General features: G+C 38.9%; 2 protein-coding genes across 2 annotated transcripts; both read right to left on the reverse strand.

The window, feature by feature from the left end:
• Positions 1–341: 341 nt before the first annotated feature.
• Positions 342–5,299, reverse strand: LOC113642178 (E3 ubiquitin-protein ligase TRIM39-like). The gene is made up of 7 exons (XM_027145532.2): positions 5,174–5,299; positions 2,878–3,440; positions 2,711–2,806; positions 1,815–2,048; positions 1,577–1,718; positions 1,451–1,477; positions 342–1,355 (listed from the first exon to the last, which is right to left on the reverse strand). Exons 2-7 carry the CDS (start codon positions 3,430–3,432, stop codon positions 808–810), a joined length of 1,602 nt encoding a protein of 533 aa, XP_027001333.2. The 5' UTR covers positions 3,433–3,440; positions 5,174–5,299; the 3' UTR covers positions 342–807.
• A 153-nt stretch (positions 5,300–5,452) lies between these two features.
• LOC113642179 (E3 ubiquitin-protein ligase TRIM39-like) lies at positions 5,453–9,232 on the reverse strand. Its single transcript, XM_027145533.2, has 7 exons — positions 9,103–9,232; positions 8,332–8,894; positions 8,150–8,245; positions 7,853–8,080; positions 7,615–7,756; positions 6,476–6,502; positions 5,453–6,385 (listed from the first exon to the last, which is right to left on the reverse strand). Exons 2-7 carry the CDS (start codon positions 8,884–8,886, stop codon positions 5,853–5,855), a joined length of 1,581 nt encoding a protein of 526 aa, XP_027001334.1. The 5' UTR covers positions 8,887–8,894; positions 9,103–9,232; the 3' UTR covers positions 5,453–5,852.
• Positions 9,233–10,627: the final 1,395 nt, after the last annotated feature.

Here is a 10,627-nt window from a genome sequence, read left to right on the forward strand (position 1 = left end):
TGGTTATTTGATGTTTCTTGCTTCTGTATTGAATCCTGTTGTTGATTATCACGAGAATTATAATTACTGTGTAATTAGCCTCTGAGTTTGCACTTTTGTTAACACAGCTTCTTTATTAAAAGTTTTTTTTTTCTCGGGTGTGAACACCTGTTACACTTTGCTTGCATATTTGGGCATTGTTTGCTTTGGATGATGGAAAATGTCTTATCTATTACTAAGCTAGTACTGTCAGTCTAGGGCTTGGAGCAAATTCCTCTACACAAACCGGTGTGTCCAGTGTGTCAAGTTTTAAGCTTTAGGTGTGGGAGAAAGATGTGGTGAGAGAAGCACAGAGATGGGGATCGGAAAAATAGTTCTCTTTTATTAAATGAAAGGTGGTGCAATTGCCTTAATGAAAAAGCCAGAGACATCAGAAGTGAAGAAACAAAAGTGGATGCCAAATGTTGACACGAGAGGCACCTTGAAAGGAATCCAAACCTGTCATCTTTTGGGTGACAGCAAATAATTTGAATATTAGTAAACAGTAGTAAATGCAAGAGTGCATACGGTAAGATTCCTGGAATAAGTACTCTGAGAAACTAACAAAATGAAACAAGGCTTTGCATAAGTGCAGTTCTTCATGGGATCCTCATATGACCATCAATAGCAGTAAAAGAATTAAAAAAAAAAAAATACAAAGTGAGGCACAAGTGTAGAAATAAATATATTTATATATCAGCATTTTTAAAATTGTATTAAAGACACTAACCATGAAGGGCAAAAATTATTATCATAGTTCTAAGTATTTTACCAGCTTTATTTAAAAACCTAGTCTTGGACTTGTCTTAATGGACAGATGATCAGTGGTGCTGAGTTTTCAGCTCCTTCATTGAGAGAGGGGCTGAAGAATGGATAAAGTTTCTCAGTGAACAACTGGCCAGTGAAAGAGTATATGTGAGACTTTGCGTCAGCATCATAGAAGGAGATCAGACCCTCCCCATAATCCACAAACACCCCCACCTTCTGAGGAGCCTGTTTCAGGGACAGAGGGATGGAAAGAGAATCCAGAGCTACATATTCAGTCTGATTATAAGACACACACCAAAATCCATTTTCAGGGCAGGCTGTAATTAGTCCCTTCCTGTTTACAGACTCTCTGACCACTCCTAAATCCCACCTGGTCTTCCCTCGGACCTGCACCTCATAGTAAAATCTCCCTGAGGTGAATCCCTCCATTCCGAGCACACAGACACAACGATCAAACCTCTCTGGGGAATCAGGGAGATTCTTTATTATGTTTGCACACGTTACCTCTGTGCCATCATTAGACAGGATAAGAGAAGGATTCGCTGTATCAGGATCCAGAGTGACATCCACTAAGAGGAAAAAAACAACAATTTACACTTTTTTTATCCAGTATACAGCCTATACTATAACTAACTAGTTATATAGACAAGTAAATCACACTGACCTGCATGTTGTTGGATTGTGTTTAGTTCTGTTTAGAAAAAAAGAACGAATAAATATTTTTTCTTCAATTGTGCTTACTTACTACAAAATCCCTTTGCTCCTCAAGAAGTAATTGATATATACTTACCATTTTGAACAAACATCTCCAGCCCATTATTTAGTGATTCTTGAATTATTTTTCTCCTCAGAGTCTCCACGCTAAGATGAGTGGTAATTGTGACATCAGTCCAGTCCTGGGTGTGTGGAGGGCTGCACAGTGACGGGTAAATCTACAGTAGAGCAGGAGAGAGGAGAAATCCCTCAGCATGGGGACTTGCTGTCCTGTCATGTGCTGCATTGATATTGAGAAACAGAGGGACTCTGACCTGTAGAAGGTGGAGGTGATCCTCAGTGTGTGAGAGCTGCTCCAGCTCAGTGTTTCTCCTCTTTAGCTCAGTGATTTCCTGCTTCAGCTCTTTAATAAACTCTTCAGCCTGCCTCTCTGCTGCTTTCTGCTTCTCCTCCATCACCTTAAACAGCTCAGTCTGGCTTCTCTCAATGCAGATCATCAGAATACCTAAGATCTCCACAAAGTCTGCTTTCTCCTTCTCTTTGGTTTTCTAATAGGAAATCAACCAATGCATTTTGTAAAGATCTTATAAATACATTTAACAGTTGTTTGTCATCAAGCAAATCATTTTATAGTGTCAGTAAAGATCTAAAAATAAAAAGCAATGTTCCAAATATCTCAAGAATAATCCTCAAGTTCTTAATTCTTCTAACTTCAGACTTTGACTTTAATCTTTATTACAGTGTCTAAATCAAGAAATGATATTCATGATGCTTATATTTTAATGGCTTATTAACAGTGGTTTCTCAGTCGTCTTTAAAACAATTCAGCAACACTGACCTTTAGCTAATAATTTTGATACCAGAGGGGAAAAAACACACTGTTTAATGTTATACACTTTTTTTCAAAAGCAGACTTCTAGCATTTTCTAAAAGTTTCAGTTTGAGACTAGCATTGGTACATTTAGTAAATTTCACGACCTTGGTCATGAAAGAGAGATTATAAGAGAAGGCTTTACCCGGAGAATCTGAATGCATGATGGTAGACATGAAGGATAAAAAAAACGTTGTGAAATAGGTAGCTAACATTACCCATCGTTCTCACAGTAAAATATCAGGAAATGGCTATTACACACCCAGTGTCAGTGTGCTGGTCAGGTACAGTATGCCATACATTTGGACATTAGTGTATGTTTTACTATAAAGACTTTACTTTTTTGAGTTCTATTTTATGTCTGATTTCTTCAATCATCTTCAGTCGTTCCCGGATCATCTGCTGAAAGACTTTGTGTATCATCCATAACTCGGTCTGTAAGAAAACAATAAAAAGTAATGAATTTGGGGATTTTTAACATTATTCTCTTTCTATATGTCTCTCACCTTATTATCTTCACTCTCCTCCTCTACAGGAACAGTGTTGTGAGTTTTGTGCTCTCCTTCAGTACAGAACTGACACACACACATCTGGTCGTCTCTACAGAACAGCTCCAGGGGTCTCTCATGTTTCTGACAGATGTAGTCCTCCAGGTTCTCCACAGGGTCGATCAGTTTGTGCTTCATGAGTTTAGCTGTAGTTTTATGGAGCATCAGATGATTGTTACAGTAAGAAACACCACAGTGCAGACAGGACTTTAGAGCCTCCAGCTTTTCCTCAGTACACGAGTCACACAGAACCTTCTTAGTCTTCACGGGAAACTGCTGTTTGAACTGAGCAGCCAGTTTAGAGATGAACGTATTGACACGTAGTTCAGGACGTTTAGGGAATTCCTCCTTACACACCGGACACTGGCAGTGTGAACTGCTGTCCCAGAACTCTTTGAGACAGATCATACAGTAGTTGTGTCCACATGGAGTAGAGACTGGATCAGTGAACACATCCAGACAGATGGGACACTGGAGCTGATCTTCACACAGGACACTGCTGGAGGAAGCCATGACTGACACTGGGGGTACAAAAATGACTATAATTTAAGACAACAGAAAACAACCCACATTCAGCAAAACACAGCACTGTATTATAACTGTAAGGAGTTAAAAATGTTTCAGTGTGTGCTCAGATACTAGCCTCCTTTGTTCCCTAGAGCGCCACAGAGTGGAGACACCCTAATATCAACCAGCAGACCAAATTTGGTTGGAAACCAAGGCCTTTTTTAACCGCCAATAATGCTTAGCCCAGATACATCAGGCACAAAACGCTCACACAAATAAATTATGTGGTAGCTTAGTGGTTAAGGTGTTGGATTACTGATTGGAAGGTTGGAAGTACAAATCCCAGGCTTCCAAATTGCCACTGTTTGGCCCCTGAGCAAGGCCCTTAAACCTCAATTGCTCAGTTGTATAAAATGAGATTAAATTTCTCTTATCCAGTCTCCCTGGATAAGGTTGTCTGCCAAATGCTGTAAATGTAAAATGCCTCTGATATCCCCTCCACCGGCACCACTTGACAGTGATGGACAGACAGCATAACTTGAATAGCCTATACAAAGGAAGGGATATAGTCCAGAGGAACAGTGCAGGATTGCAGCCCAAGGTGTCTGGGACCCCAATCTTTCAGAATTTCCTTCCCAACACCATGAAGGTCCAGGTCCTCAGCCTAGGGGTGGGCCAAGAAAGAACAATACTTCCTGAGTGGCACCTTTGGGGGTGGGTGGTGGTGGAGTGGAAATTTTAAATATTATGAGTGTTATATGTGCTTTCATGGTAGATTCTGTGTGTCAGACCAAGGAGGGAAACAACAGGAGGAAATGTCCCTACCATAAACATTCCTACCACAAATGTTCCTGCCATAAACATTCTATGTGTTAAAAAGATGGGAACTAAGGGGAGTGTGGGTGCACGTGCTTGAAAAGATCTAACTTTATTGAGATGACTGAGAGGTCACATAAACACAAACACACACACACACCAACACACACACACACACACAAACACAAACCAAGCTACACAAGCACACACAGGGTATAAAAGGGAGAGCTGAATCACTAATCTTTGCCTCTTCACTGTGTAGACTTGGCACTCTACACTGTTTGGAAGACGCCTTTTGCTGCCGCAAAATAAATGCCATTTTTACTTCTTTGCTTTTACCACCAACTCTGAGTCTGATATGTAGATCAAAAATGCCACCACAGTGGTCAATCTAGTTATTAGCACAAACTGCCTGTCCTTAGCAGTCCTTCATTCTGTGTTGCGAAATTCAGTTTTTAATCCTGTGTTGTTTCCTGGTTCTTTATGTTACATTAGATAATCATTTGAAATCTTTTTACTATCTCATGTTCCGAATTTGTCTGCCATTGCCTTTTAAATAAAAAGCCAAATTGCATTTGCATTCACTTCAGCCTCTCTGTCATGTCAGAGGCAGGAAAAAAAATTATTACATAACAGCATCAATTTCATGTCAAGAATAAATCATTTTAGTACAACTCCACCTACTACAGGTACAAACCAAGTAAACAATGTCATCAGAGATACCTCTAAATCTAAAAAAAACAACATATGAATGGTGGATGTACTTGTAAAGTAAAACTATATATATATTTCAAATAGTACTAACAAAAAAACAGAAATATAGTATTTGAGTTGACACATTTACTGTCTCCCAAAACCAGCTTCTGAAATCTGCTCATATAAAAATAATGTTAAACTTTGACAGTAGATGAGACAATACATAAACAGTTACCTGTGCTGATTTTTAAAGAAAGCCTATAAAAGCTTTAACCAGGAGATTGTGTCCTGCTGAAAGGAAAGGAATTTCAGAAGTGCGAAGTGTCTGCACTTAACTTTCATTTCTCCTATGTGACATCATGAGGCCACTCCCAGAGACTGCATTTTTCATGGTACATTTCTAGTGCACAGTTTTTCTATCAGATAGAAGACATTTGCCTATTATTACCTTGTGTCTTGTAGATAGAAACTAAAACTAATATATTTGAAAGTGAAAGAACATGCTGGAGTCTCATTTGCATTAAAGATTCCTGTCATTTTATTACTGTGTAAAATTCAGAGCGTTTCTACTGAATGACATGAACAGTCATGGCTGGGACATGCTTGTTTAACAGAGAATGCTTTCAAATGTGTGATCTGTTTAGTCACCCGCTTCGAATGTTATGAGTTTTGAGGGCAAAGACAAAGACAAAAAAAAAAAAACATTTATGAATTCAGTTAACAATCAATTTCAGCTAATCTAGTTTGCAAAGATTTTAGCAATATATTCTGCATTCAGATCTGATTTTAATGATTATAAACACCAGATAAGATTGTAACAGGATCTGATTTGGAAAGTATACTTAATTATTTGTTGTTAAAGTCAATGATTAAGTAGAAGATGTCAACAGAGATTTATAACAACTATTATTACACTAATTAACAGGACAGATTGTCAGTGTTGAGTCTTTATTGCCATGATTATTGCAAGGGCCGAAGAATGGATAGATTTTCTCGATAAAATTCTGACCAGTGAAAGAATAGATATGAGACTTGGCTTCAACATCGCAGAAGGAGATCAGACCCTCCTCATGGTCCACAAACACCCCCACCTTCTGAGGAGCCTGTTTTATGAAGAGGAGGATAGGAGGAGAGTCCCAAGCTGAATGTTCGGTTTCATTTTTCAGACCCACACACCAGAATCCATCTTCAGGGCTTGCTTTAATTTCCTCTTTCCTCTTAACAGACTCTCTGACCACTCCTAAAACCCACTCAGTCCCTCTGACCTGCACCTCATAGTAAAATCTCCCTGAGGTGAATCCTTCATTTCCCAACACGCAGGGACAACGATCAAACCTCTCTGGCATATCAGGGAGATTCTGTTCTGTGTCTCCACATGTAACTTGTTTCCCATCATCAGACAGGATGAGATAAGGATTCGCTGTATCAGGATCCAGAGTCACATCCACTGAGAGGGGAAAAGATGATTTGTATTTACTGTAAAATTACATCTTGTAATAGTGAATAATTTCTTTGTGATCAGTAAATTCTGACATACCTGCATATTGCTGGAATCCTTTCAGTTCTGTTTCGAAAAGAAATAATGAATAATATTATTGGCTGCTATAATTTAATGTGAAGTGTAACAATAAACACTAACAGTTTTACAATATGCTATCGAGCAAATCCTTGTGCATGTTGAGATGTGGAGCTGCTGTGGATCTGAGATTGAGATCTAAGGAATTTAGTGGCCAAGGCATCCAGTAAATCTCTTTGTTATGTTCCTGCAACAATGTTTAGATATATAACATGTGGAAAACTGATATCCACATGAAGTCCTGGAGCCTACAGAGCATACTTTCTCAAGTAAATACTGTAGCTCAAATGTCTAGCCATACATGTGAGGTTAAAGAGCATGGGATTTGTTGGAAAAGGCCCATTTCCAGTGCTTGAATGTGCCCATTGGGGAAGGGGCAGGATCCCGTGCTCTTATTGAGAAAATGGTTTGATTGCCAGGCAGTGAGATAACAAAGCCACTAAAGAGTTAACTCTCTGTGCCAGTCCCAAGCTCAGTTATAATGGGAGCCATTTTTTCAGGAAATGCATAGGGCGTAAAGTTTGTGTCAAAACAAATTGTGTGGACCAAATGATCTGCTGGCGCGACTCCAGACTGGGAAGCAGCCAACAGAACAAAAACATTTTCTACAAATAGTGCAGGTTTGACATTTTACTCTTGAAATGGTAAATAGAAGCACCTGAGATTTTACTTCTAATTTAAGAACATACCATGTGCAAAAGGACAACTGTCCTGAACTATGGATCAATCATTTAATCCAAAAGAAGTTACGTAAAATCCGTAACAAACAAGTCCTAATAAAAGATAGTAAGACTATGATTTTTTTAAATGAGCTACAAAAAGTTCTTTCACAAGGCTCCCTGGTTCTTACAAGGTTCATATTCTTGGCAGGGTGATGATTTGCCCTACAGCAACTCGCTTTGATAATGTCTGAGTTTTTTAATTGTACAGTATACTACATGACACTCAGCAGCACCATTCCATTGCTTTAGGTCTCATTTACTGATTGTCTGTTCTCGACAATTTAATTTTAGGTTTAGTAACATTAAATTCAATATTTCACTAATCTAGCTCTTCCAAAGAGACCATGTTTAAGATGTTATGAAACAGAGAATACTTACTGGTCTCATCAATCTTGTCTACTTCCTCACTGAGCATCTCCTGAATCTTTATTCTAATCAGAGTCCCCACACTAAGAGGAAAGTTAATAGAAAAGTCAGTCCAGTCCTGGGTGTGTGGAAGGCTGCACAGTGCCGGGTAAATCTACAGTACAGCAGGAGAGAAGAGAAATCCCTCAGCATGGGGACTTGCTGTCCTGTCATGTGCTGCATTGATATTGAGAAACAGAGGGACTCTGACCTGTAGGAGGTGGAGGTGATCCTCAGTGTGTGAGAGCTGCTCCAGCTCAGTATTTCTCCTCTTTAGCTCAGTGATTTCCTGCTTCAGCTCTTTAATGAACTCTTCAGCCTGCCTCTCTGCTGCTTTCTGCTTCTCCTCCATCACTTTGGGTAGCTCAGTCTGGCTTCTCTCAATGCAGCTCATCAGAGCTCTGAAGACCTCCACAATGTCTGCTTTCTCTGTGATTTTCTGCAGGAGATCAAAGATTGACATGAATTTTATCTTTTAAATGAAAACTAACATTTTATTTAGACTTACTTTATTTAGCTTTACGGAGAGTTTGAATTCCTCAATCTTCCTCAGTCTGTGCTGTATCATCTGCTCAGCTTCTGCTTTTATTAACCACAACTCAGTCTATGAGAAAAGGTGAGGCATACAAAAGTCACTTATTGTTCTATGATAGTTTGATCATTGTAACCTGTTTTCTAAATCTGTATCACCTTAATTGATCCAACCGCCATCTCTAAAGGAACACTGTTGTGAGATTTGTGCTCTCCTTCAGTACAGAACTGACACACACACGTCTGGTCGTCTCTACAGAACAGCTCCAGGGGTCTCTCATGTTTCTGACAGATGTAGTCCTCCAGGTTCTCCACAGGGTCGATCAGTTTGTGTTTCATGAGTTTAGCTGTAGTTTTATGGAGCATCAGATGATTGTTACAGTAAGAAACACCACAGTGCAAACAGGACTTTAGAGCCTCCAGCTTTTCCTCAGTACACGAGTCACACAGAACCTTCTTAGTCTTCACGGGAAACTGCTGTTTGAACTGAGCAGCCAGTTTAGAGATGAACGTATTGACACGTAGTTTAGGACGTTTAGGGAATTCCTCCTTACACACTGGACACTGGCAGTGTGAACTGCTGTCCCAGAACTCTTTGAGACAGATCATACAGTAGTTGTGTCCACATGGAGTAGAGACTGGATCAGTGAACACATCCAGACAGATGGGACACTGGAGCTGATCTTCACACAGGTCACTGCTGGAGGAAGCCATGACTGACACTGGGGGTACATTGTAAACATTGATAAAATGTTTGATTAATTAAGTAAATCGGTACGACTCAAAACCAACAACGTCAATTTATCTATCCCAAAACTAGCATCTTAAATCTGTTCACAGATCAGCTGAATGAATAAATGTTAAACTTTGGCATTTCAATAGACAATACATTAACAGTTAATATTAGAAATGTTCTGAACACAAAGTTACCTGTGCTGAATTTTTTTCAGTACACTGAAAACGCTTTAACCACGAGTTTGTGTCCTGCTGAAAGGAAAGGAATTCTGAGTAGCAAGTCTGCTTTCATTTCTCCTAAGTGACATCACGAGGCTACTCCCAGAGACAACCTTTAATGGCACATTTTAGTACACAGTTTTGCCATCGGGTGGCAGACATTTGCATATTATTCCTTGTTTCTTATATATACAGTATAAACTTTGTGTTAATCTTGATGTAATTCACTCTTTTTTTAAAAATAAAATTCTCTCATGCTTGTAATAATAATATATTAATTCTTAATCAATATTATTGATTAAGAATTAATATAGTTTAAAAAACACTATTAAGATACTTTTTAAATGAGATGATTTTTTTTTTTTTTTGACACTGTACTACGGGAATTAAAACAAGACCGGTGTCTGAGGCACATGAGGAAACACACCAATTCTATTGGCCAACATAAGGGCAGACCAAAAGTTGGGAGGATTACTGGCTCCGGCCTATTTCACCAAATAAATAAAGGTCTACCAACCAGCCAGATCTCTCCGCTCCTTTTTGATCACTCCCAAATACAAATATAAGAAGTTTGGAAGCCGGTGTAGCGAAGCAAGGTAAATATTTATAAGTAATTATAACGTGTTATAGTGACTCCTAAATATTTTAACCTAAGTTGACATTAACGGTAATGGAATTAACGGTACACTTATTTGGTCTGTTCGTCCACCGAACAGGCCGTGTAACCTTTATTAATTCTATGAAGCCGGTATCTTCCCGGCCAAGAAAGATTCGCTTTCCTTTTACTGTATACCGTAATTTAAATTAAATTAACTCAATAGAGCATGTAGTTCAGACCAGATATTGCAGGTACCTTAATTTGTGAGCGATACTCAGAGACAATCACTTATTTGGCACAAAGATATGGCATTTAATGAATGAGACAAACACAACATAAAACTAACTACACAAACAAACAAAAGAAATAGGGAAAACGAAGATGAAAATAAAATAAAACAAAGAAATTAAAATTGGGGAAAAGGGAGGAAGAGACTGGAAAGAGAAAATTAGAGAAAGGAAGGAAAGGAATGGCAAGCTTAAACTTCAAAATTAATCACACCCTAACTGGGAAATCGTCACAGAAACTTAAATTCACCTTAAGACACAATACAAGGTTCATACTTAAAATACGCATCTAAATTGGTTGGTAAAGGAAAGGGTTACTTGCATTGGCTTACTGCACAAGAGTCGGATGCAACAGAGAAATCTCTGAAGAGTCAGTTAGGGTGGGATTAGACGTTCATCCAAGTTCTCCTGAAGATCAGAGCAGTTGTCGTTCTTGGATGTGAAGCTTGCTGGAAGTTCTTTGAAGGAAGATGGAGTTGTCTCCAAGCTGTTCCGAAAGTCTGACCATGGATTGGTGGTGTTTGTGACATTTTAAAGGTCCCGAACTCCACCCATCTTTGTGGAGATGGCCAATATTCCGGCCTGAGATTTTGGAGGGAAAAACTCCCTTTTTTTC

Source organism: Tachysurus fulvidraco, chromosome 1 (assembly GCF_022655615.1).
Source record: "Tachysurus fulvidraco isolate hzauxx_2018 chromosome 1, HZAU_PFXX_2.0, whole genome shotgun sequence".
NCBI lineage: Eukaryota > Metazoa > Chordata > Actinopteri > Siluriformes > Bagridae > Tachysurus > Tachysurus fulvidraco.